This window comes from Gymnoscopelus microlampas (genome assembly GCF_963454915.1).
Source record: "Gymnoscopelus microlampas genome assembly, chromosome: 24".
NCBI lineage: Eukaryota > Metazoa > Chordata > Actinopteri > Myctophiformes > Myctophidae > Gymnoscopelus > Gymnoscopelus microlampas.
In genome coordinates this window covers 10,524,754-10,550,639 of record NC_139961.1, presented here as the reverse complement: position 1 = coordinate 10,550,639, position 25,886 = coordinate 10,524,754, and the positions used below count along the sequence as shown (strand labels likewise).

At 41.4% G+C, this 25,886-nt stretch overlaps 1 protein-coding gene across 1 annotated transcript; it reads right to left on the bottom strand.

Moving 5' to 3' along the window:
- Window positions 1-4,221: 4,221 nt before the first annotated feature.
- On the bottom strand, window positions 4,222-24,143 carry LOC311040461 (sodium/hydrogen exchanger 2-like). Its single transcript, XM_084050765.1, has 13 exons — window positions 23,440-24,143; window positions 21,832-22,157; window positions 19,904-20,041; window positions 15,691-15,941; window positions 14,395-14,612; window positions 11,525-11,724; window positions 10,424-10,513; window positions 10,158-10,228; window positions 9,810-9,977; window positions 8,903-9,023; window positions 8,624-8,740; window positions 6,935-7,022; window positions 4,222-6,357 (listed from the first exon to the last, which is right to left on the bottom strand). The coding sequence occupies exons 1-13, from the start codon at window positions 23,711-23,713 to the stop codon at window positions 5,954-5,956; spliced, it is 2,466 nt and encodes an 821-aa protein (XP_083906891.1). The 5' UTR covers window positions 23,714-24,143; the 3' UTR covers window positions 4,222-5,953.
- Between the last annotated feature and the right edge of the window lie 1,743 nt (window positions 24,144-25,886).

The window sequence follows — 25,886 nt, the reverse complement described above, 5'->3', positions numbered from 1 at the left end:
TAGATTTTGATTATTATTACAAAACATACATTAACCACTTCAGCCCTATACATTTCGGCAATTTAAAAATAGCCGATCTACAAGCTCACAATGCGTCACGATGCGATGCATTGTGAGCTTGCATGTAGATCTGCTATTTTCAAAGGATTTTTATACATTTGAAAACTTGTGAAATGGGACATTCTGCATAATGAGTACTTTCTACTTTTGCGACTTCAAGTACAGTTTGATACCAATACTTTTGTGCTTTTACTCAAGTAAATTTTGAATTCTGGACTTTCACTTGTAACAGAGTATTTCTACAGTACATTGCAGTATTGATACTTTCACTTAAGTAAAAGATGTGAGTACTTTTTACACCACTTGAGCGTACGTGCGTGCGTATATGTGTCTGTATGTGTATGTGTGTGTCTGTGTGTGTGTGTGTGTGTGTGTGTGTGTGTAAGTTGGTATTTCCAACCGTCGCAAGATGCATAATCTGTATCTCTCAGCAGGGCCTCCCCTTTAATTAAAACCCCAGCGCTTTAAATGTGAGCAGAGCCCGCTGCTCGCTGCTCTGATGAACCTCGCGCTCACAAAGCTGACATTTTGCTGTGTCACACACGGCTAAACGCCACAGCAGGGCAGTGGTAACATTTCAGAACAATTACGCTTAGTTCAGGAGTTACGGGGTATATACCAGCGTGGACAGCTCCCGTACGGGTCATGTCACGATCAGGGGTCATCAATATGTCCGTACACAGACATATGTGTCCGTGGCAAAGACTTGGTCTCGTCCATGGTGAATTTTAGATTTTCTTTTTACACACCATTATAATGTTCTTATTTTGATCATAAGACCCAATTACTGAATGTCAGTCTCCAGGTTTTCGTCAGAAAATGTATATGACACTGATTTACTACGTCACTATGGCACATTAGGAGTCCACTAGGACAGTGGTTCTAAAACAACAAAAAAAAGTACAAGTGGTTCTCAAATGTTTTATTCGCAAGGCTCTGAGAGCGTACAAATCTAACCAAATGGACCATTTGGTTCCATTTGTACACTCTCAGAGTTACAGACCTATTATGGTCATTCAGGGATAGCTCTTTATGTGTTTCTTCTGGTAATATTATTGTCCACTCATTTTGTATGTCTGTAGCAAAAGTGGAATTTTGACCAAAATGTCCACCACAAGCCAGCATGGTGATGACCCCTGGTCACGATGGCATACACAAACATTTAGTTGCTGTCGGGCAGAAACCTTTTATCTCCTTATGTTATACTTTTTTTTGGTAAATTAACAGCCCTAATTGATCATACTGCAGCTTCACACAAAAGTATCAAAACGTGGCGCGAGCTTGTGGATTACAAGACAAATCGATCCACAGGCTCACAACGTGTTGCGTATCCGATGCGCTGTGAGCTTGTAGATTTACTATTTTCAAATTCAAAAGGCAATTTTTTTAACGTTTTTTTCTTTTGCAGTGGACCATTCATAATGAGTATGTGGTTGGGATCTAGGTGCCGTCTGTGGGTGGGGTGACAGTTCCGTCTCTGCCAGCTCACAGGCGCACCTGCAGCACATTGTGTTCAAAGTTAAGTGGAGGTACAGGTGCTGTAGAGCAGTGGTTCTCAACCTTTTCAGGAAGTTACTGCCTGGTAACTCCCTGAATACCCATGGTAGGTAGCATTAAAAATGTTCGGTGCTAACCATGAGGCTGTAACAAAAGGTAATGGTGAGATCTGTAACAAACTGTGACGGTGAATAAGCTGCAACATAAAATAATGGTAGAGTAGAATAATGAGAAAGCGTATGATCAGAACATAATAAATATGTAATCAGGAAAAATAAAACAATATTGAACATGTGAGGCTGAAAATATATAAGTGGGAAAGGCAGTCTCCGTCTCAACCACAATCATTCTAAACCTGCTGTTCTGCATACAGCCAGCCAGTTGAAGAAATTGCAGATTGAGGCTTTTAAACCTTTGCTTCCTTGACATCTCCAACCATTATGGTTTCTATGGAATATGCTTCTGAACATGTATTGTGTTCCTAGTTTGACCAATTCAAATACTGTTCTCTTAAAATAACTTGATATTATTACTGCAGGGCTCAACTGTACCAGCCATATGGGTTAGTTATGGTTATGATACTTGGTTGTACGCCATGTGCACACCGAAAATAGCTGTTCTACAAGCTCACAAAAGCGACGCAAGCGTGTAGATCGGCTATCTTCGGTGTGCGCAACCAAGTATAAATCATTATTTAGAGAAAGTCATGGGAATGACCTGTTGGACTCTATGGAATCCAAATGACTGAAAACAGCCGTGGCGACTGAGAATTTTAATCTATGAAGCGGTCTGTGGGGTTCGTGGCAGTGGTTCATTCATTTTGTCGCGATGCGTTTGGTCTGCATATCGTTGCTGTCGGTCAGAAACCTCCTGTCTGTCTCCATATTTTACGTTTATTTTTTTTGTAAATCAACGCCCTACTCGATCATTCTACAGCGTCACACAAAAGCATCAAAAGTAGCAGATCCACAAGCTCGAAACGTGGCGCGAAGCGACACGTTTCAAGCTTGTCGATCTCCTACTTTTGCTATTTTTGAATTTGAATCCTGAAAAGTAACAGTTTTGGACGATATACACTTGGATTACCCAAATTCTGTTGGATCAAACGTATATGCTTTAATAAAGATATGGCTTACTGAATGAGGGAAAAGATATAGAGCAAAGGAAATGGTATATATAAGTGTAAATCTCCTCTACGGGCGTTGTTTCGGGGAGAAAAATACTTGACATGTACATTTATTGAACAGAGGTGATTTTTTCCTGAGGATTTCAATACGCCAGGGACCTTAAGCATTAGTGACTCGATAGATTGACATTGCTGTCACAGGATGCGAGGCTCAGAGTGAGTATATGTATGGATGTATGCATTTGTAGTGTTCCACAGTGTTGCCATGGATGTCTGCGTATTCTAAGCGACTTTGGGCTTGTTTTTCTGTTAAATCGCTTGTAGATATTGGTAGTTGTTTTTTGGGCTTGTTTCTAAAGTGTAGTTGCTTATTTGGGCTTGTTTCCTAAATGTTTAAACCAGTGATTCTCACACCTTAACCTCAGTAAAACGAATACAAGAACCGCTGGGGGGGCGAGTGGTCCGCGAAACAAATGGGGGCGAGTGTTTTGGGGCGAGCGTTCCAGTTACCGCCACAATGAGCATTTGCTGTTTATTTTAAAATAGCAGATCTACAACGCGTTGTGGGGTTAAGTTTAGGAATAAGGTTAGGGTTAGGCATAGTTTTACCAGGAATAAGGTTAGGTTTAGGCATAGTTTTACTGAGGTTACTAGGAATACCTGGTGGCAACCGTGTCGAGGTCGCCGGATTTGACCCGGGGTGAGCGTGTTTTGGGCCGAGCGTTCTTGTATTCATTGTGGCCTATATGGTCGCTTCTTTTAGGCTTGTTTTCATAGACCTGGTTGCTTGTTTCTCTCGCAAAATATGGCAACACTGGTGTTCCCTCTTCCATTTAACGAGCACATCTTTCGCTGGCTGAGGAGGACACACAAGTGCTATTAAACTGAGGAGATAATGGCGAGGTTGCTGTTGTTCATTTCCTACCCTTTCACTTTCTCACCGTCCGTTTCCTTTCTCTCCCTCTCTCTCTCTCTCTCTCGTTCTCCTTACAGTTCTGTTTTCTCTCTCTGTCTCTTGTGAGTGAAATCAAAAAAGAAAAACAATTATAATCTAAAAACTGAGGCAAGCCACAGTTCCACCCGAAAGACTGGTCTGACTAGCTTCATACAACTCCCTGGAAATGTGCCTTTCTCTCAATTTCTATTGTTTCCAACCATTAGACACAGCATGACAGGCTCTGGCCCACCGTGCTGCATAGAACTGCATTTTTATGTTTTACATATATTCCTTTAAAGCAAATAAGACATTTATTTTTGGGAGTTTTTGTGGTAATTCATACATCGTTTGGCAATATTGTGTGCTGAAAATAGAGCTGATCTACAAGCCCGCGACGCTTTGTCGTGACGCGATGTCTTGTGAGCTTGAATATCTGTTATGTTTGGCATGCAACCAAGTATAAATCAGGCTAAATCTACGATCGAGTGGCCAATTATTTCTCCAAACAAAACAAACAGGAAGAAGTAGGCAACTCTCAGATCATATGTTGTGTTTAGTACGGTTGTGATTGTCATAAAACATGTATTTTATGCTTGCAACATCATGTATACGTGTCCAAAACATTTATTATGAATAAATACATTCCTCCCTGGTTCACATTTGCACAGTTAAGAAAAAAGTGCATCTTTTCCCAAGTCAAATATAGTATATTTTTGGGTGGAAAACTGTTACTTTTCAGGATTCAAATAATATAAATAGCAAAAGTAGAAGATCTACTTTGAGCTTGCAGATCTGCTACGATTGATACTTTTGTGTGACGCTGTAGTATATGATCAAGTAGGGCATTCATTTACAAAAAAAACTAAAAGTTAAAATATGGAGGTAAGAGGTTTCTGCCCAACAACAACCATATGTATTTACAGGAATACAAAACAGGAGCGTCGATTCTTATGTTGAATAGAACGCAATAAAAGCAGACAGGCAGGCAGGCAGACAATAACGACGTGTCAGTCTATGATGTCAGTCGCCTATGACATCACTGCTATGACGTCAGCACTGTGACATCAGTCATCTCCACATTTGGACAAAGTTTCAGCAGTGACTCCCCAGTATGATATTCTTCTCTATGTAACTTTCCTCTTCAACCCCGGTTCTGAACCCGGTTTCCTGTGCATGTGTTTACCTTTGAGCTAATAGAGCCTGCCTGCTTGCTCAGGGGATAAATTGAATCTTGACCATCAGGTCAGAATTCGTGTCAGATCCTGTGTCTAGGTGAGACATGACCTTTGACCCAATCTAAATGTCTCAATAGAAGAGCAGGGAGACAAAATACAACCACTCCAATTGTACAAGTTAATATTGTATTAATATATTCTACCGTACAGATTGGACATTTTATTCATTAAAAGAAAGTTACTTGGTGCTGCTTTAAATATTTGAAAAAAAGTATAAAACCTATACAGTATGTAAAAAGAACATTAAATTTGACGGACAGACATACACATACAGAGTGACAGACAGACCCTCTTCTAGACGACTCTACCCCTACGGTGCCATGCCGTAAAAAAGACGCATGCGCACACGCACACGCACACGCACACGCACACGCACACGCACACGCACACGCACACGCACACGCACACACCCCAGTGGTGTAAAGTAACTAAGTACATTTATTCAAGTACTGCACTTAAGTACGATTTTGAAGTATTTTTTACTTTACTGGAGCATTTCCAATTTTCAGTACTTTTACTTCTACTCCACTATGTCTCAGAGGCAACTATTGTACTTTTACTCCACTACAATTATTTGAAAACTTTAGTTACTAGTTACTTTGTAGATTTTGATTATTATTACAAAACATGCATTAACCACGTCAGCCCTATATACATTTCAGGCATTTGGAAATAGCCGATCTAATGCGATGCGACGCATTGTGAGCTTGTAGATCTACTATTTTCAAACGATATATACACATTTCATACATACGTCATCACAAAACTTGTGCTATGGGACATTCTTCATAACGAGCACTTTCTACTTTTGATACTTTAAGCACATTTTGATACCAATACTTTTGTACTTTTACTCAAGTAAAATTTGAATTCCGGACTTTTACTTGTAACAGAGTATTTCTACATTGCCGTATTGATACTTTTACATAGTAAAAAATGTGAGTACTTTTTCCACCACACACACACACACACGCACACGCACGCGCACGCGCACGCGCACGCGCACACGCACACGCACACACACACACACACACACTATAGTACGTGTGTGCATTCAGTCACTGTTGTTGTGCAACAAAACAAACACACAACAGCCTCTCAGGGCCTGTGATGTGAACGGCCAGACCCCTGTGACGATGAGCGTCTAAGTAAGGGGTCCCCTCCCGCCCCCCGGTTGTCCTCCCTGGGGGGGTCCTGGTGGTCCGGCGCCCTCCAGGAGGAGGGTGGCGGCAGAGGGGGAGGTCTGACCTCCTCGTCCCCTCCTCCTCCCCCTCCTCCCACTGACCGTTCGGAGAGCCGTCTCCTGGGAGCGGGCACCGGCGCCTTCCTGCCCCTCGTGGCGCCCCCCGGGTCCGGCACCACCTCCCTGAGGGTGTCCAGCCTCCTCGGGGGGGCCAGGGAGCGCGCGGAGGAGAAGGAGGAGGAGCGGGGAGACGGATTAGAGCGGCCGGGCCCGGGCCGGAGGCGTTCCGACGGACGGTCCACTTGGTCGGCGTTTTGGTCTGTGTGAGGATGGAGAGGATGAGTTAAAGCAGTTGGCTCTAACTCTAACCAGCATACACTTGGTTGCGTGCTGAAAATAGCAGATCTACAAGCTCACAACGCGTCGCAGCGCGACGCGTTGTGAGCTTGTAGATCTGCTATTTTCAGAGCGCAACACCTGAGCGCAACCAAGCATAACATGACTTGTCTTTTAGTTCTACTGGATCTTCTCCACTAGTCCCTCCCTATAACATTTTAGTCTAGTTTTCATTTGTTGACACGATTGTCAATATATTTAGTTTTAGTCATCGTAGCTTAGTTTTTAGCTTTGTTTTCGTCAGTGAAAAAAGTTAGTCGACGAACATTTTTCGTCATAGTTTTAGTCAACGAAATCAACACAGGTTAGGTTCAGTATTCGACCTTTCTAAGGAATCACGTCATGTCTTAATCTGGGTATTTACTGAATCGTGTTCATTTGGTAAATTATTTTGTGTTGTGTCTCACCTGGACCTATTCGTTATCACTTTGACTCCCATTGCAACCGAAGCCGTGTCATTTATGTACATGTGTGAACAAGACAAACAAGACCAAACTCACCATGAGAGGATCCTCTGAGAGGGAAGGCAGACTCCAGATCTCCACCGGGCTGAAGAGAGTAGTACTTCTGAGATTTGCTGAGTGCCCTCTGGGATCAAAAAAGGTCAAACATTGTTCCGGTCAAATTTCGATGTTCAGACATGTTCCTGTGCCATCAAGAGCATGGTGTGTACTCCCGATTTGCTCACAGACGATGATCATTGTCAAATCTGTTTGAAATGTATCCAGATGATTACACATCACTACTGTCCGACTGGGACGGGAGCTGAGGCTTGTCCACGTGGCAAGAACACAAATGTCTATATGACGTGTCTCGTCTTCCAAGACATGACCTTTGACACAATCTAAATGTCTCAATAGATGAGCAGGGAGATAAAATACAACCACCCCAATTGTATAAGTAATATTGTATTAACATACTCTACCGTACAGATTGGACATTTTTTTCATTAAAAGAAAGTTACATGGTGCCGCTTTAAATATTTAAAAAAGTATAAAACCTATACAGTATGTAAAAAAAAACATTACATTTTCTACCTTGGCGCTATACTGGCAGCGTGCACAAGGAGAAACATGGCACTGATCAGTCCAGTGGTTGGCAAGACGGACAGACACACACATACAGAGTGACAGACAGACCCTCTTCTAGACGACTCGTCTCGGCCCCTACGGTGCCATGCCGTAAAAAAGACGCATGCACGCACACACACCCCAGTGGTGTAAAGTAACTAAGTACATTAAGGCAGAGGGGACAGGAACGGCCCGAATGGGAGCCAGCAGTACTGTGGCCCTGTGGGGGGCCTCAGGCCTGGAGTAGGAAACCACTGATCTGAATCTATTTACATCATGGAGGCATGTGTCACTATCACCATCTAGTGGGGGAAGTTCTGAAAGAACACCACTATCAGCTTTTACTGTATTATTTGAAAGGAATAGATTCCTATTCTACCAGGTAGTCCATTGAATGCATCTGGTATTATTAAGGTATTAAGGTATTAAGGTAGGGTAAGTGATATTTTTTGGTTAAAACAAAATATTTTATGTTAAAAGATTAAAGCACTATATTCTGATAGTAATCATTGCTATAGACTATAGAGTGTTAACAGGGGTCTCCCTGTCTTTCCAGCTCTTTCATAAACATAAAATACATGTTCAGGTAGGTGACAAAATTTGAGCCAATCACTTCCAAATTCACATGTTTAATCTGTATCCTGACTTGAAAATGCATTATCTGAGCTGGAGAGACATGGAGACTCCTATTACTGAACAAACACTCTATAGCAATGATTCTATCAGAATATAGAGCTATTTAGCATTTATTTTAACCAAATAAATTCACTTACCATACCTTTTAAGCTATGCATCTGGTTTATTTATGACCAGAGTTGGGGGGCCCTTGGATTTGGAGATGAGACCCACTGATGTTCTGAAAGGGCTACACCAACACCAACAACTGTGTAATCAACGAGCCAATATTTCTCCTAAAATCTCACCCTAAACAGTATAAACTTCTCTGTGACTTGGCCAAGTCATAGCATGTAACATTTCATTCTAGGGTGATACAGTAAAAGATTGAGAACCACTTAATTAAATGACAATACATCACTCACAATACAAGGTCTAATGTCTTAAACTTGGAGGGATGTTGCCATGCTCCAAACCTGTCCCTCTCCATTTACAATCACTTACAGAGTCACGGACGCTTCCGGAGCGGAGGCTTCTCCTGATGCTGGGGTGTCGGCGAATCAGGATCTCCCTGGCTTTACTGTTGTCGGGCAGGTTGTGTCTAGTGCTGTAAGCAATCGTCTGGGGAACATAAACATGGTCAGACTCAGGAGGAGAGAGTACATAATAGAAAGAAACAACAACAAAAAGATATTGCATTGCCCACTGCTGTTGTCTCCCTTACAGTAGCCTAGTATCGTTCTGGTCATTACGTCCCAACGGTCCCATACTCATCAGACTCACCTTCTGACGGATGTTGTACATGTTATTGGCCAGGATGTCGTGCATCTTGCTTATGTCGGCCGCCATGAACTTCTTCTTGGGTCTTGCGGAGTCCTTTTTCGCAGCGTCCTTCTTCTCTTCACTGGCAGGAGAGAGAGAGAGAGAGTAGGGATTAGTAATGGCCAAGTTCAATAGCCTGTTGAAAACGGTGTCCCTTTGAGCAAGGCACTGACAAGTTCCCTGTTCAACTATTCTAAAGTCATTGGGGACACTAACATAATCGCCTCTGTTGGGTGGAAACCTCATATGTCCAAAACTGTTATTTTCAGGATTCAAATTCAAAAGTATCAAAAATAGCAGATCGACATGCGGCGCGTTTCGAGCTTGTTGATCTGCCATTTTTGATTATTTTGTGTGACGCTGTAGTATGATCAAGGGCAGTGGTTCTCAACCAGTGGTCCGGGGACCACCAGTGGTCCTTGAGATGGTTCCAGGTGGTCCCCAGCTAAATGATGGAGAGTTTAATTTTACGCTCTCAAGAGTTAAATTATTGTTAAACATCTGCATTACTTAATTAAAGAATTGTTATTTGGATCAACGTTTGCCTGTTGTCTCTCCTATGATGGTACCACATCAATACAGCATGGAATTGTGGACAAAATCGTATCCAACGACAACAAAATATTATATAAGTCTTGGGTCTGAGAGGCTAAATCTCATCAAACGGTGGTCCGTGTCTCAAATGCCGAATAAATCAATTAAATGGACCTTGATATGAAAAGGGTTGAAAACCACTGAAGTAGGGCATTAATTTACGGGGGAAAAAACAACAAGTTAAAATATGGAGATAAGAGGTTTCTGCCCGACAACAACAGCGATATTGTAAATGTTCCAGAGTGGCACAGTGAGCCAGTTGTACAGTACTTACTGCAGTGAGACAAGAGAGGGCGCCGCGCTGATGTCTCCCACCCTGGTGTCCAGCAGCTCTATGGCGTTCTGCAGCTCCAGCTTCTTGTAGAGAGACACGATGCTGGACTCTGACTTGCTGTCCCGGATCAGGATGAACCTCAGCACATTGTCATTGAACTTCTTAAACCTGACAGAGAGAGAGAGAGATGTTTTCATATATATATATTTTTTAACACAAATCTTCTCTTCTGGGGGTCCGTGGTACAAAACATTTTCAGATGGGGATATATATATATCAATTTGGGGGTCCTTTTGGGGGTCCAAAGTTTGATAATAACAGATAATATAAAGAGCGTAAAGTGTTTACTTGTCTTTCCAGTAGTAATGGCTCCACTGTCCACACAGGTCCTCAATGCCAGATATGGTGTGTTCTATCAGCTACACACACACACACACACACACACACACACACACACACACACACACACACACACACACACACACACACACACACACACACACACACACACACACACACACACACACACACACACACACACACAGGTCAACTTTGGACTACATGACAGAGAGATGAGTGAATGAGAAGCAGAAAACAAAGTGAACTGTACACACCCTGTTATGAATCTCCATGTTGATGGATTTAATTTCCTTGTTGGTCCTTCGTAGGTTCATGTACTCGATGATAGGACGAAGACTGATACCCTGTAACATTACAAATCAATATTTAATGGAGTAGTTCACCCCAAAAAATACTTTAATTTCACACCCCATGAAGCATTGAATTCATGGAGATTATTTTGTTTTTCTTGCATTCCGAAGCCAATTATTTGATGACCAGCGGAAAGATGCAAAATGTATCCAGAAGGAGACTCAAAGTAGACTCTTTGAGTCTCCGCTGGTCATCAAATTATACTCCCAGGAATGCGACAAAAACAAAACAATCTCTATGAATTCAATGCTTCATGGGGTGTGTGTAATTGATAGAAAATTAAAAAAAATTGGGTGAACTTGTAGATCAGCTATTTTTGAGCGACACTGTCGTACGACAACGTTTAAAATAGGGCATTCATTTATGGAAACACACGTAAACACAAACTGTGGATATTCAAGAATAGCCCGCTCTACAAGCTCACAACGGTGCAATGTGTCTTCTCTTATGGGAGTCCTTGGCACCATATTTTCAGATCGGGGGCTTACGGCCAAATACATATACATTTGGGGGTCCTTGATATCAGTGGTGTAAAGTAACTGAGTACATTTATTCAAGTACTGTACTGTACAATTTTGAGGTACTTGTACTTATACTGGAGTATTTCCAATTGTCTATACTTTTACTTCTACTCCATTACATCTCGGAGGCAAATATTGTACTTTTACTCCACTACAATTATTTGAAAACTTTAGTTACTTTGCAGATATAAATGATTACATTACAAAACATATATGAACCACTTTAGCCCTATTTTATACCTAGGCCATTTGAAAATAGCCGATCTACAAGCTCACAACTGCGACGCGTTTACTTTTGGTACTTTAAGTACATTTGATTCCAATACTTTTGCACTTACACTCAAGTAAATTTTGAAATCCGGCCTTTTACTTGTAACAGAGTATTTCTACATTGCAATATCGATACTTTTACTTAAGTAAAACATTTGGGTATTTTTTCCACCACTGCTTGATATGATGAAACCTGGCCGTATGCAGTGATACCTGTATGAAGACGGTGAAGATGATGAGGGCGATGGAGGACGTGACAAACAGCTCTCTCCTGTTGATGCTGTTGGGCAGGGTGAAGGCCAGGGCGAAGCAGATGGCCCCTCGCAGGCCACCGTAGGCCAGGCCAAACTGGTCCTTGTAGGTGAAGGAGATGGTTTTGAACGGGTTGATGATCTGGGTCAGCACCAGAACGCCTGGAGGAGGGCAGGGGAGACGAGAGGGTTTAGAGAGGAATCAACAGTTATTGTCACATCACAGGTTTATGTGTAAAGATCAGTGTTGGAAAGTAACTAAGTACATGCACTTAAAGTACCGTACTTAAGTACAATTTTGAGGTATTTGTACTTTACTTGAGTATTTCCAATTTCCAATGCTTTTACTTCTACTCCACTACATCTCAGAGTACTTTTACTTGTTACTAATTGCAGTGGAGTACTTTTACTCCACTAAAATCATTTGAACACTTTAGTTACTAGTTACTTGGCAGATTTTGATTATTGTTACATACACTAACCACTTCAGCCCCATAAACATTTCGTCCATTTGAAAACAGCCGATCTATACAATCTCACAATGCCTTGCATTTTCAAAAGATGTTCATACATTTGAAAACTTGAAATGGGACATTCTTCATAATAAGTAGGCAGGAAGTGGGAACGTCTTAGTGGACACTAAATGGAGATGACATTATAAAGTGTGACTCCCTACTCTCCTTCAAAACCGACATAAAAGAGCTGTGTGCAATTTGCAACTGGACCTAGACAATTAAGTCTTCTAGCTCAGTGTTTATCAACCTTTTTGGTGCCAAGGCACACCTGGCATAGCCAAAATATCCCAGGGCACACCTAGAATTTAGCGTCTTCTGGCCCTGGGTGCATCTCGTCTTTGCTGGTGGAGCTCTCATCATCTTGTAGTAATAATACTGAGTGCCAAAGCATGTACCCTGTGCCCCTTTTATACAGTACCAGGTAGGACAACATATTTGCATTCTTATGGGTGATGGTCGCTACACTGAATGGACTCGGGCGTGGCTGTGTGTGAAACGGATGATGGCCGTATCGTTTGACGGACGTCGGACGATCACCGCTATTGTTCTCGAGGGGCTGGGTTCACACTTTCTTCAAACGGCGCGGCACACCTCAGCAGTACTCGCGGCCCAAAATTGGGCTCTTTGCCAGGGTTCATAAACACTGTTCTAGCTTGCCAAAAGAAATGACCACCCCACTATTTTATGTAAATATACTTTTACTGCTCCTATATTGATGATCTATTGAATAGTATTGTCTTTATATGTCTTGATGAATTGAGTACACAGGACCACAATGGAAACAGGCCCTCAAGCCTTTTTTTTTGTGTTATCCTTTTAGCGTTATTGTATAATCGTACCACTGTACTTTTTGCAAACTTTTAATAATGTATTCAATCAATCAAAACAGACAGACAGACAGACAGACAGACAGACAGACAGACAGACAGACAGACAGACAGACAGCTGTCTGTCTAACACAGAAAACATTCATTCATATTAATTAAAATAAGTCATTCATTAATGTAGATCCACGACCACCACCAGAGGGCGCTATTATCCACTTTTAATGCATTTTGCCTCACAATGCAACTCAACGCTCAGGGTGTGGTGGTAAAGATGAACCACAGGAGGGCGACATGGAGCCGTTGTCCTTTCTGAGTGACAAAAACAATGATGAAAACAATGGCAGATCTACAAGGATGTGGGCTTGTAGATCTGCTATTTTTAACACCATCTTACGACGGTGCATACATATATCTGTGGAAAAGTAACCTTAAAGTAAACCAGTAGTTATATAATATAATAGAACTACTAATTCATTAATTATTTTAATGAATATGAATGAATGTTTTCTGTGTTAGATAGACAGACAGACAGACAGACAGACAGACAGACAGACAGACAGACAGACTGCTGTCTGTCTGTCTGTCTGTCTGTCTGTCTGTCTGTCTGTCTGTCTGTCTGTCTGTCTGTCTGTCTGTCTGTCTGTCTGTCTGTCTGTCTTTTGATTGATTGAATACTTTATAAACCGTTTGCAAAAAGTACAGAGGTACAATTATACAATAACGCTAAAAGGATAACACAAAAAAAATATTCTTTTACTTAAGTACATTTTGTAACAGAGTATTTCTACATTGCAGTATTTATACTTTTACTTAAGTAAAACATTTTATTACTTTTTCCACCACCGGTAAAGGTGTGGGTGAATTTTCTTTTTTTCTGTGCGTGCTCCATTCATTTTGTAGTTTTTGTGAGAACTACAAAGGCAGAGGTAGAGCGAGAGGAGAGCAGGAGAGAAAATAAAAAATGGGTAGAAACATTTCAAAATCAATACATATCGGTTGCTGTTGGGCAGAAATATTTGAACTTTTTTTCTTTTTCGTAAATTAACGCCCTACTTGATCATACTACAGCGCAGGGACGTGCTGGGCCCCTGATTCAGCCTGGGAATCTCAGATAGAGGCCCGTAGGGCGCACGGCCAAAGGCTGCGGAAATAGCCGATCTACAAGCTCGCAAAGCGACGCGTTGTGAGCTTGTAGATCTGCTATTTTCAAATAGGCTATGTATAAAATAGGGCTAAAGTGGTTAATGTATGTTTCGTAATATCATAATTTATATCTGAAAAGTAACTAGTAAGTAGTAACTAAAGTTTTCAAGGAATTGTAGTGGAGTAAAAGTACAATATTTGCCTGATGTAGTGGAGTAGAAGTAAAAGTATTGGAAATTGGAAATACTCAAGTAAAGTACAAATACCTCAAAATTGTACTTAAGTACAGCACTTAAGTAAATGTACCTAGTTACTTTCCTCCCCTTCCTCCTCCTCCCCCTCCTCACCCAGGAACCTCCAGACGAAGGCGAACAGCAGCGTGAACAGGATGTAGGCCCAGTTCCACTCGTGCTCCGTGGTGATGGTGACCACGCCCAGGAAGAAGAAGACCAGCGTCTCGGAGATGGAGGCCAGCATCTTGACCACGTGGCGGATGGTGGTGCAGGAGCGCTGGGCCACGTTCTCCTCCACGTAGTACTTCATGGTGAGGGCACAGACCACGATGCTGCAGGGGGAGGAGGAGGAGGCATGCAGGAGGGTCACAATTTTTACGTACCCATTAAAGCAGGGGTCTTCAACGTTTTCAGGCCAAGGACCCCCTAGCTGAGAGAGAGATGAAGCAGGGACCCCCCTCTATATCGTATACAATTCAGATTAAACCTTTTTTGTTTACTTGGTCTGCTCTTTTTTTCCCTCTACACCTATACCTCTTTGCCAAAAATAGCCGATCTACAAGCTTGTAGATCTGCTATTTTTGGCTAAAGTTCTCCTCAGAAAAGGGATGCTAGGGTTCAAGTGGTTAAGGTAAAAAAAAAAAATCTAATCACACAAAGATTTGGCGGACCCCCTGTAGTAACTCTGAGGACCCCCTAGGGGTCCCGGACCCCCTGTTGAAGACCCCTGCATTAAAGGGATATTTCACTTTCACACAAAAAAAAAAGTCATTTTATCGTCTACTCAGGCTTTTGGGAGCACCCCGGACAGTTTTTAAGTTGCTTGATTCAGTATTTAGATATTTGATATTCATTTTATCAGACACGCCCCCTTCCTATACAACCCATTGTATCTTCAAACTCCATTTTAACCATGTTAGATTAATCGGAAACGCCCGTCCTCGGTTCCGGTGACTCATCCTGCCCTCCTAATACGTGATTTTGTGTTTTTTCGATTACTTTTTTCATTTAATTTATTTTATTTTATTTTTTATTGTATTTGATTGTTTTCATTTTCCCAAAACAATTTTTAAAATAAATGAAAAAAGTCATTTAAAAAACACGGTCTCCTCACGTATGGACAATGTCAGTCACCGGAACCAAGGACGGGTGTTTCTGATTATAACATGGTTAGATTAATGTTGTATGTTGTAATGTTGTAATGTTGTAATGTTGTTGTTGTAAAATGTGTTGCTTTTAAATGTGAACATTTAAAAAAAAATAAAAAAAATAAAAATAAAGTGCAGTAAAGTAAAAGTACCTCAAAACTGTACTTAAGTACAATACTTGATTAAATGTACTTAGTTACTTTCCACCACTGGTTGCTTGTTTCTCTCGGAAAATCTGGCAAAACTGTGTTTTTCCACTCACGCCATGATGCTGGAGATCATGAACAGCTCTGCCACCAGGTAGGCCAGGTAGCTGTAGAGGAAGACGAACAGCGGCTCGATCTGCCGCACGTTGTTGGTGAAGCGCGTGGTGAAGGCCGCCAGGAAGCCGAACAGGAAGCCGAAGAGCACGCCGCCCACGCCCACCACGAAGAAGCGCGCCACGCCCAGGAAGACGTCGGGCGACTCCACCACGGGCATGTCCGCCACGAAGATGAACATGTTGTACAGGACCTGGAGAGAGAGGAGAGGAACATGAGAAGATGATGATGGTCGTCAGTGGTATAAAGTAACTAAGTACATTTACTCAACTGTACTTTTTGAGAATGTTTTACTTTACTGGAGTATTTCCCATTTTTTATACTTTTACTTCTACTCCACTACATCTCATGGCAAATATTGTACTTCTTCCAATTCTATTCAGAAAGCCATACAATGTGCCAATAACACCTCCCGCTCTGATCTCTTATCTAATGCACCAAAAACTAAAAAAATCCAAGTCGGGCTTGTTTCTGTACTGAATATAACCACTGTGCTTCACAAATCAAAAAGATACTCAACAGACACTGGCATGTGCTCCAAACAGAGCCATCTGTGAAGGACCTCTGAGAATCCCCACCCCTTGTTGCATTTAGGAGAGCACCCACAATCAAAGGTACAGTCATGTACAAAAATATGGTTCAAAAGAAGACCACATGGCTGACAACAACTGGAATGTATAGATGTGGTAACTGTGCCTGTTGCAACAACACAACAGACAAGAAAGCATTCAATCATCCCCACACTGGAAGGAAGATTCCCATTCCTGAATTTATCAATTGCAAATCGACACATGTGAATTACATGCTGTTATGTCCCTGTGGTCTAGCATACGTAGGACAAACTAAACGACCCCTCAAACAAAGAATATCAGAGCACAAAACTGCAATCCGTACAGGAAATATGGACTATGCAATTGCAAAACATTATGCAGCAAATCATGGTTCACCCGCTTCATTACAATTCTGTGGGATTGAGAAAATTGTGATGCCTATCAGAGGGGGTGATATTCTAAAGAAACTGGTCCAGAGAGAAATGCAGTGGATATACACATTCAACACTGTGACACCCAATGGACTTAATGACGATTATAGCTTAAAATGCTTTTTGGGTTAAGAGTGTTTGATGCCCCTGCACTGTTTATTGGATGTGTTACTTTGTTACTTTATGATATATGCCTCAAATTACCTGTAATTGCCTGTGTTCTTGCATACAAGTGCATACAGAGCAAACCGTACACACCAGGGGAATACGCACACACTAACAGAAACTAGTTCAACATTCTCACAGAGCAGGTTTGACTGGAGTCCGACAATGTGAAGCATTCTGACTGATCTGATGGTTGAGACTACATTTACACTGAACTCAGAGCTGGGGATATGACACTGTAAACTCCTCAGTGTTCATTTAACCCATTAACCCATTAATATCGGGAACGCATCTGCGTAACCACTTTAACCATTATTTTATACTTTGGCTATTTTTTTTTTAAATCTTGAAAACATGTGCAAATCTTTGAACATATTTTCTTTTTTAAAGGGACATTTTTTTACTCAAATCTTTGCTTCTGGGGGACCCTGGAACAGCATATTTTGAGATGGGGGTCCGCGGCCAAATACATATCATTTTGCGGGTCCTTGACATGAAAAGGTGTGAGAACCACTGATATAGAAACATAAGTTAAAAAAAAAGAAAAACAACTGTTAGGATTTAGAATACATTTGTAGAATCCCCAGAAGCAAATATTTGAGTTAAAACATTTTGCTTTAAAATATATATATATATATTCAAAGATTTGCACAAATTTTCACGATAAAAATAAATAAATAGCAGATCTACAAGCTTTTTCTGAAAATACTTACTGTATGTTGCTATAATCAGTGGTGCTCAAACCTTTTCATGTCAAGGACCCCCAAAATTATATGCATTTGGCCGCAGACCCCCATCTCAAAATATATTGTTCCAGGGACCCCCAGAAACGAAGATTTGAGTTAAAAATGATCGCTTTAAAAAAAATATATATATATATATTCAAAGATTTGCAAAACAATTCACGATTCTTTTCAAAAATAGCAATCTACAATCTACAACCACAGAGTGCCGCGCAACGAGCTTGTAGATCTGGTATTTTTTAATAGCCAAAGAAATAAAAAATGACACAGATGCGTTCCCGGTCTTAATGGGTTAACTCTGACAGTGTTTCATCTGTAAATAAGGTATGTAAATATGGTCACCTTACTTACAGGTCAAAAACTGAGACCCTAAATCACTTAAATCTTTTTTTAACACCCTGTCAGATGTAAGAAGGGGGATCTCCAAGGAAAAATGGTTGTGAACCACTGATTTGGATAATTTTACTACCTGAAAATACCTCATATATTTTCATCTATTGACAAATCTAAATTACATTAAATTAAATCAAATATTTCACGATTGATGATGTGCAAGTATATATTGCAGCCATATAGTATACTAATCCATAATGGATTGCTCATGGATACATACAATTGTAAATTGTAGCTTGAAATGTAACTAGAAAAAGTGCTCCTCGGAGCACATGTCTCCGCCAGGTCAGGTAGGTTATTGTGGCCTCCTGGTGGCGCTATAATAGGCCAATGTGAAAAGGGTGACATTTCTTCTTAGGCCTTTCACGGCAATCGGACACTAAATTCATCATTTGAGGCATTTTGTTCCAAAAATGTGTTTTGCTAAATCAGACGTGCTGGTGGCGCCATAACAGGCCAATGTGAAAAGGGTGGCATTTCTTCCTCGGCCTAGTGGGAATGTGCGTGCAAAGCTTCATGGAAATCACATTCTGCGTTCATGATTTGAGGCATTTTGTTCAAAACGAACCAATCCTGCAAACTTTGGAAGCCAATCTTAGGCAATCAGGATTGAATATGGGAAATCGGACAGAGCCATGTTGACCACATGACTATAGAGATACTGTGTACCGATTTGTGTGATGTTTGGACAAAATCTCTAGGAGTAGTAACAAAAAAAAATGTTTTTCACAAATCGCCTCCTGGTAGCGCTATAATAGGCCAATCGAAAAAATTGGGGCCAGAGGTTCTGAATTGGCATACAGGGAGTGTGTGTGCACAGTTGCGCAGTGACCAGGCCAACGGTGCCGGAGATTAGCTGCTCACAGACAGAAGGACACACACACAGACACCACGGACAGGGTGCAAAACATACTCTCTCGCCATGCCTTTCGGCCTGGCGGAGACAATAACAACAACTTAAGTGATCTCAAAAGATCTTGGAATATTTGAAGGTGTTGTCATATTATCAGACATTACAGTACATGATCTTTGAATGGTATGAAGTTCAAATGAGTCGTGGTTTTGTGTGGAGGGAAAATTATGACAAAAGTATATTACACTATTAGGTAATTTATCAATCTGCGGTTATTATCAGTCATGCTATTAGCCTACTGTCCAATATGTAGTAGGATACTACATTATACAATAGTATATTATAGTATTTACATTCACATTTTCACGTTGTCAGCTTGTAGATCAGCTAACTTCGGTGTGCGACACTGTATGGCGCACCTCCAAGTAGGCTATACTGTAAATCACCATTAACGACAAGTGAAAGCCAAAGCCCCTGAGGTGTAACCGGGCCCTGTGACTGAAACTCCGGCACAACAAAGACAGGCGGATTAGGTCTGTGTGCCTTGGAGAGAGACACCCACCCACGTTCCCTTCAGCTGTATACCTGGGAAACAGGACGGACCGGGGAGAGGGGACATACACAGTGTTTACCATTTCAAAGGAAAGCGCCTACTTTTGACACACAGGGCACACCTTTGTTTTGGAGCACTTGAACCCCGGCATCCCTATTCTGGGGGGAACATTTTGCCAAAAAATAGCTGTTCTACCAGCTACAAGATGTTTGATGACCCAGGTCCCTTTGAAGAAGAATAGAGGATTTCTGTTGTCCAGTGTATTAGTCGGTTAGTTAGTCTAATCAGTGGTGTAAAGTAACTAAGTAAATGTACTCAAATACTGTGGGTCGGCAGTGGCTCAGGGGTAGAGGGGCCGGATGGCAACCGCTAGGTTCCCAGTTTGATCCCGGACTCCCCCAGTGCACGCACGCACGCACGCACGCACGCACGCACGCACACACACACTTCTCCAGCGCTCACTCACCACAGTGACGGCGTCGTTGAAAAGGCCCTCTCCGAATATGACGATGTACAACTGCTCGTTGACTCCCACGTCCTCGAACACGCTGAGCGCTGCCACGGGGTCCACCGCAGCGATGATGGACGCGAACAGCAAGTTCTCCTGAACAAAAAAAACCCAAAGAAAATTCAATTCAATTCAATCTTTATTTCAGACTCCAGGTCCATATCACATACAAAATGACAAAATACACAACGATAAATTAGGTTAACAGACAGATGGCTGGCATTGTGCCATCTTGGTACCCTCACCAGCAACCGTAAAGCATCGTTGTACAGTATGCAACTTTCAGTTTTTGCATGCTGCTAGCCTTGCAGTCACTCCACAGGTGAGCCGTATGCAACGGTGTACAGAAAGCTTTAAAAAGTGATACCTTGACCTCTACAGAGCACTTGTGAAATTTCCGCATTAGTACGTTTGCCTCGGCATACAGTTTGCAGCGGTGTCTATGGATGTCTTTGTCATCTGTGAGATCATCAGAGATATAAGGTCCAAGGTACTTAATCTCACTGCACACAAGAAGAATGTTGCTACTGAGGGAATACAGCCTTTTTATCCTCTTTACTTCGCACAGTCATGATGCTATTCTTCTTGACGTTATACTTAATATTAAAATCAATGCCATACTGGGAGCAAATCCTCAGAAGCTGTTGTAAGCCTGCACTGTATGGGGAAAAGATGATTAAATCATCCGCATACATAAAGGTGAAAAGAAAAGAAAAGAAAACATGAGGCTAAGGGAACAATAAAATAAATATACAGCTGATGGTTATGCCTAATTCTTATCAATTCGTATCCCACGGCATGTATCACAGTGAAAATATCAGATCTAGGCTACCTGTAGATCCGACATTTTTGGCATGGGACACTGTTGTTCCAATAATGCAGTAGTTCTCAACCATTTTCGTGCCAAGGACCCCTACATTGATATATATTTGGACCCCCAGAAGAGAAGAGTTACGTAAAAAACGAAAGAATTCAAACACTTTTTCACAAATGTTCAAATATAGCAGATCTACAAGCTCGCAGCGCGGCACAGAGTGACGTGCTGTGAGCTTGTATGTCTGCTATTTTTGAATGGCCAACATATAAATAGATCAAGTGGATAAAGTGGTTGTGCTGCGATATTAACACGTTTTGCTATAGCGTCCCAATATTTATATTTTTATTTTATCTTTCAGAGAGACTCCAATCACCGGGGGTTTCATTCAAAGTGTGTGCAGCCCACTACCTGATTAGCAGTGTCCTTGAGCAAAAACACTTAGCCCCAGATAGGGCTCTGAAACCTTGTCAGAGGTGTTAACCGGCAACCTGCCCCTAGGGCTGGACGCTATAAACACTTGAGAAAGTAGAAGGTAGGAATTTCAATTTGCCCTACTACGGTATGGATAGGGCACAAAAGTGTACTTAAGTGCAGTACTTGAGTAAATGTACTTAGTTGCTTTACACCACTGACCACTATAAATAACTCAGGGAGCGGGGAGTGAACACTTTACACCATTATTTCTCAAAGTGGGGTCCGGGGACCCCCAGGGGTCCTTGGGGGGGGTTCCAGGGGGTCCCCAGCAAAGTGTGTTAATATAGCATCACAATAATTATAACCTTTTATACTTTGGCTATTCAAAAATAGCAGATATACAAGCTCATAGCGCGGCACCGAGTGCCGCGCTATGAGCTTGTAGATCTGCTATTTTTGAAAGATCCTGGAAATGTGTGCAAATCTTTGAATATATATATTTTTAAAGCGAACTCAAATCTTTGCCTCTCGGGGTCCCTGGAACAAAACATTTTGAGATGGGGGTCCGCGGTCAAATACATTATCATTTTGGGGGTCCTTGCCATGAAAAAGTTTGAGAACCACTGCTTTATACACATCATCATCAAACCGGTACCTGCAGGTTGATGTCCTGGACGCCGAACACCTCGATCTGGCAGATGGCGTAGAGGGACAGGCCGATGCCGATGCTGTTCCACAGCGTGCCCACCACGGCGAACCACACCACCGTGCCCACGTTCTCGAAGAAGGCCCGCGTGGGCATGAAGTAGCCGTTCTCCAGCACGATGAGCGGCAGCATGTAGAGGAAGAAGATGTTGGAGTCCAGCATGGCCGGGGGCTCCTCCTTGACCGCGTGCATGATGCCCCCCACGACCAGGCCGATGGAGATGAGCAGACACGACTCCGGGATCCAGATGGTGATCTTATGGTAGACGTGGAAACCTTTTTTTGGCGGAGAGGAGAGGAGAGGATTTTGGCTATATATATATATATATAGATCAATATATATATATATATATATATATATATATATATATATATATATATATATATATATATATATATATATATATATACATATATAGATCTATATATATATATATATTTATATATATATATATATATATATATATATATATATATATATATATATATATATATATATATATATATATACATATATCAACATACGCTTTTCAGAAAACACTTAGGATTTAGAACAGTGGTTCTCAAAAATAGCAGATTCACAAACTTGTACATCTGCTATTTAAAAAAAGAATTAAAGCATTTTTTTTAAATCTCTTCGTCCCTGCATTAAACATTTTCAGATGGGGGGGGGGGGGTTCACAGCCAAAAACATATCATTTTGTGGGTCTTTGGCACGAAACAGTTTTAGAACTACTGATTTAGAAGGCATTTGTAGAATGGGCCTCAGGTCTGGGATGGGATAATTCAAGACAAAACTCAGGGCTCTTACTCTCATCCTGCACCCTGACCTATATTCATTACAAAAAACCTTCAAAAGTCTTGAAATTGTGTTGTTATCTGACAAAAAGTATTTGATGACTTTAGTTACTAGTTACTTTGTAGATTTTGATTGTTATTATGAAACATTAACCACTTCAGCCCTATATACATTTTGGCCATTTGAAAATAGACGATCTACAAGCTCACAATGCATCGCTATGCTGCTGCCATTGATACTTTTACTTAAGTAAAATATGAGTACCACCACTGGTAAACACACGCAAGTCTGTTCTTGAAATGTTTGATCGGGTCAGAGTGTTTTTTTGATGGATCATTGATTTATAGGACAGATTTTTTCTATTGGGTTTAGGACACTGCAATGGCAATGGCCATTGCCTTTATTTTATGCTGTTGACATAATTATGTTTGTGTTGTTTGTTTAGGCTTTAGGGTCATTGTTTTGTTCTTGACTCTTGTTCAGCTTTTATTCTGTTACTTTTTTTTACAGTTCACACACACACACACACACACGCACGCACGCACGCACGTCGCACGCACGCACGCACGCACACACGCACACACGCACACACCCACCCAGTACATTTTGATGCCAATTACTTTTGTACTTTTACTCAAGTCATTTTTGAATTCCGGACTTGCACTCGTAAAAGAGCATTTCTACATTGCAGTTTTGATACTTTTACTTAAGTCAAAAATTCGAGTACTTTTACCCCACCACTGCCTGCTGTATACATACCAATTTTTGCAAAGGACGCCAGCAGGATCCACAGCGTGAACTCAAAGGGAACCTGGACGCGGAGGTAGTCCATGGTAAACACAGGGAGGTTGGCCTTCTCCTCGTTGGGGAAGGCCTGGGGAGCGTCCTGGATGGGCTTCACAGGGATCGCCACCACGTGTGTGACCTCTGTGGGGGTCACGCTCCGTCTGACCTCGCATCTCGCCCCCACGCAGCAGCACAACAACAGGACGAGCGCGCAAAAAGCTGCGCTCCCTCTTTGCCGTGAAATCATCCTCTTCGTGTCCACAGGCGTTGTCAAAGTAAAAAAAACAACTATTGGCCTTTTTGAGGCATTATTTTAAATAGGTTATGTGTAACAGTGAAAACGTTTTTTTTTTTTTCCCTCAGCTCCAAGAGACCTATAAGATTAGTTCATTACTTTGAATTATGCCTCATAATTCTACTGTAGACGTAATACAATCTACAATCTACAATCAACAATCAACAATCCACAATTTAGGCATCTATTCAGAGTGACTCACAGTAAGCAGTAATACATGAAATGCATAGAAATAGTAATCTATAGGATCATAGGTAAATCATACTTCTGTGTGGTCACTCCGTGCCGATTCCTTCAGTCCCAGTCCATGTGAAGAACCATTCAAAATGACATTGCAGAATTGTGTGAATAAGCTCTTGTCCTTAATAGCACTCCCATTACCTGTAACACTAGTTGCAGTTTTGGTGGTTGTGGACTAACCTGATTGTCACCTTCATGCCTGTGTGTGTGTGTGTGTGTGTGTGTGTGTGTGTGTGTGTGTGTGTGTGTGTGTGTGTGTGTGTGTGTGTGTGTGTGTGTGTGTGTGTGTGTGTGTGTGTGTGTGTGTGTGTGTGTGTGTGTGTGTGTGCCTTGCCCACTGAGGGAGGAGTCCAGACAGGAGTGGGTGTGGCTTCTGGTAAAATATCAAGGCCAAGAGTACACTAGCTTACATTGTGCTGCTGTATTTCTAATAGTGGTGGAAAGTAACTAAGTACATGTACTCGAGTACTGTACTTACATACACATTTGAGGAATCTTTGCTTTACTGGAGTATTTTAAAATGTCAGTACTTTTACTTCTACTCCACTACATCTCAGAGACAAATATTGTAATTTTACTCCACAACAATAAATTGAAAACTTTAGTTACTAGTTACTTTGCAGATATAAATTATTATATTATAAAAGAAAAGTAACCACTTCAGCCCTACTTTATATAGAGCTATTTGAAAATGAGCTACAAGCTCACAACGCGTCGCAACGCAATGGTATTGATACTTTTACTTAAAGGACAAGACCACTTTGGTAGAGGTTTCGGTTGTGTAGTTACCTTGCCATGATGTAACTCCAAAGGTGGACAAGAAATTAAAAATAATTGCTCCATTGATTAGAAATTGATAATTCAAAATATGCACCTCATTGACTTACATTGTACGGTAAAACAGCTCTCATAGTCACTCTTTTAAGCACATAAATGAACGCAAACAAAGTTGATTCAGACAATATAGAACATCACAAAACACAGTACTCTTTTTATTAAATACAACTTCCTGTAGATTTTGCTGTTTTTATGTAGAAGAAAACTGGAGTATTTGTAGATCTGGATCTACAAATAGTAAAATCAGCAGGAAGTTGACATTTTTATTTAAAAAAAAGGAACAGCACTGGGTTTTGTGATGTTCTATATTGTCTGCATCAGCTTTGTTTGTGTACGTTTACGTGCTAAAAGAGTGACTTTGAGAGCTATTTTACCGTAGTCAATATCAATGAGGAGCATATTTCGAATGATCAATTTCCAATCAATGGAGCAATTATTTTTTATTTCTTGTCCACCTTCAGGCTGATGACGTTGGTAGGCGTCATCAGCCTGAGAAGGACAGCTATAGTTTTTGGGCTGATAAAGTTGAAAACCAGTGCTGAGGGTGATGTTCAACAACAGCACCATGTGTGGTGTGAAGGGTCAGACCTGTTGTCAGGCTGACATTGAACAACATCGCCACCGTGTGGGGGTTGAGTGAGCTTTCGTCTGGGTGATGGGGCTGCGACTCTTGTCCAAGGGCCCAGCATCCGCCTTTGAAATTGAGTCTATATATGAAGTGACAGTTCATATGAATGGCCTATAGTTTTGCTGTTTTACCCCTGCTGGTGTCAGAAGAAATAACTCAATGCAAGTGGGTGGGTTTTTGCCGAACTTTAGACTTGATTTTATTACCTTAAAGTTAATACACATTGTCATACATACTGTGCTTCTAGTCGCTAGTTTTCAAGTCTTCTTTCAATCATCATGATATGCGTTTGTGGTTAATTATGGTCCCATTTATTTTAAAATGTATGAAAAAGTAGGCCAGGGTATGCTCTAGGAGGGCCAGGATGATTTGATTGACAAGCTACTGTACACAACCAATAGCATTAATTTCCCGCCCCCG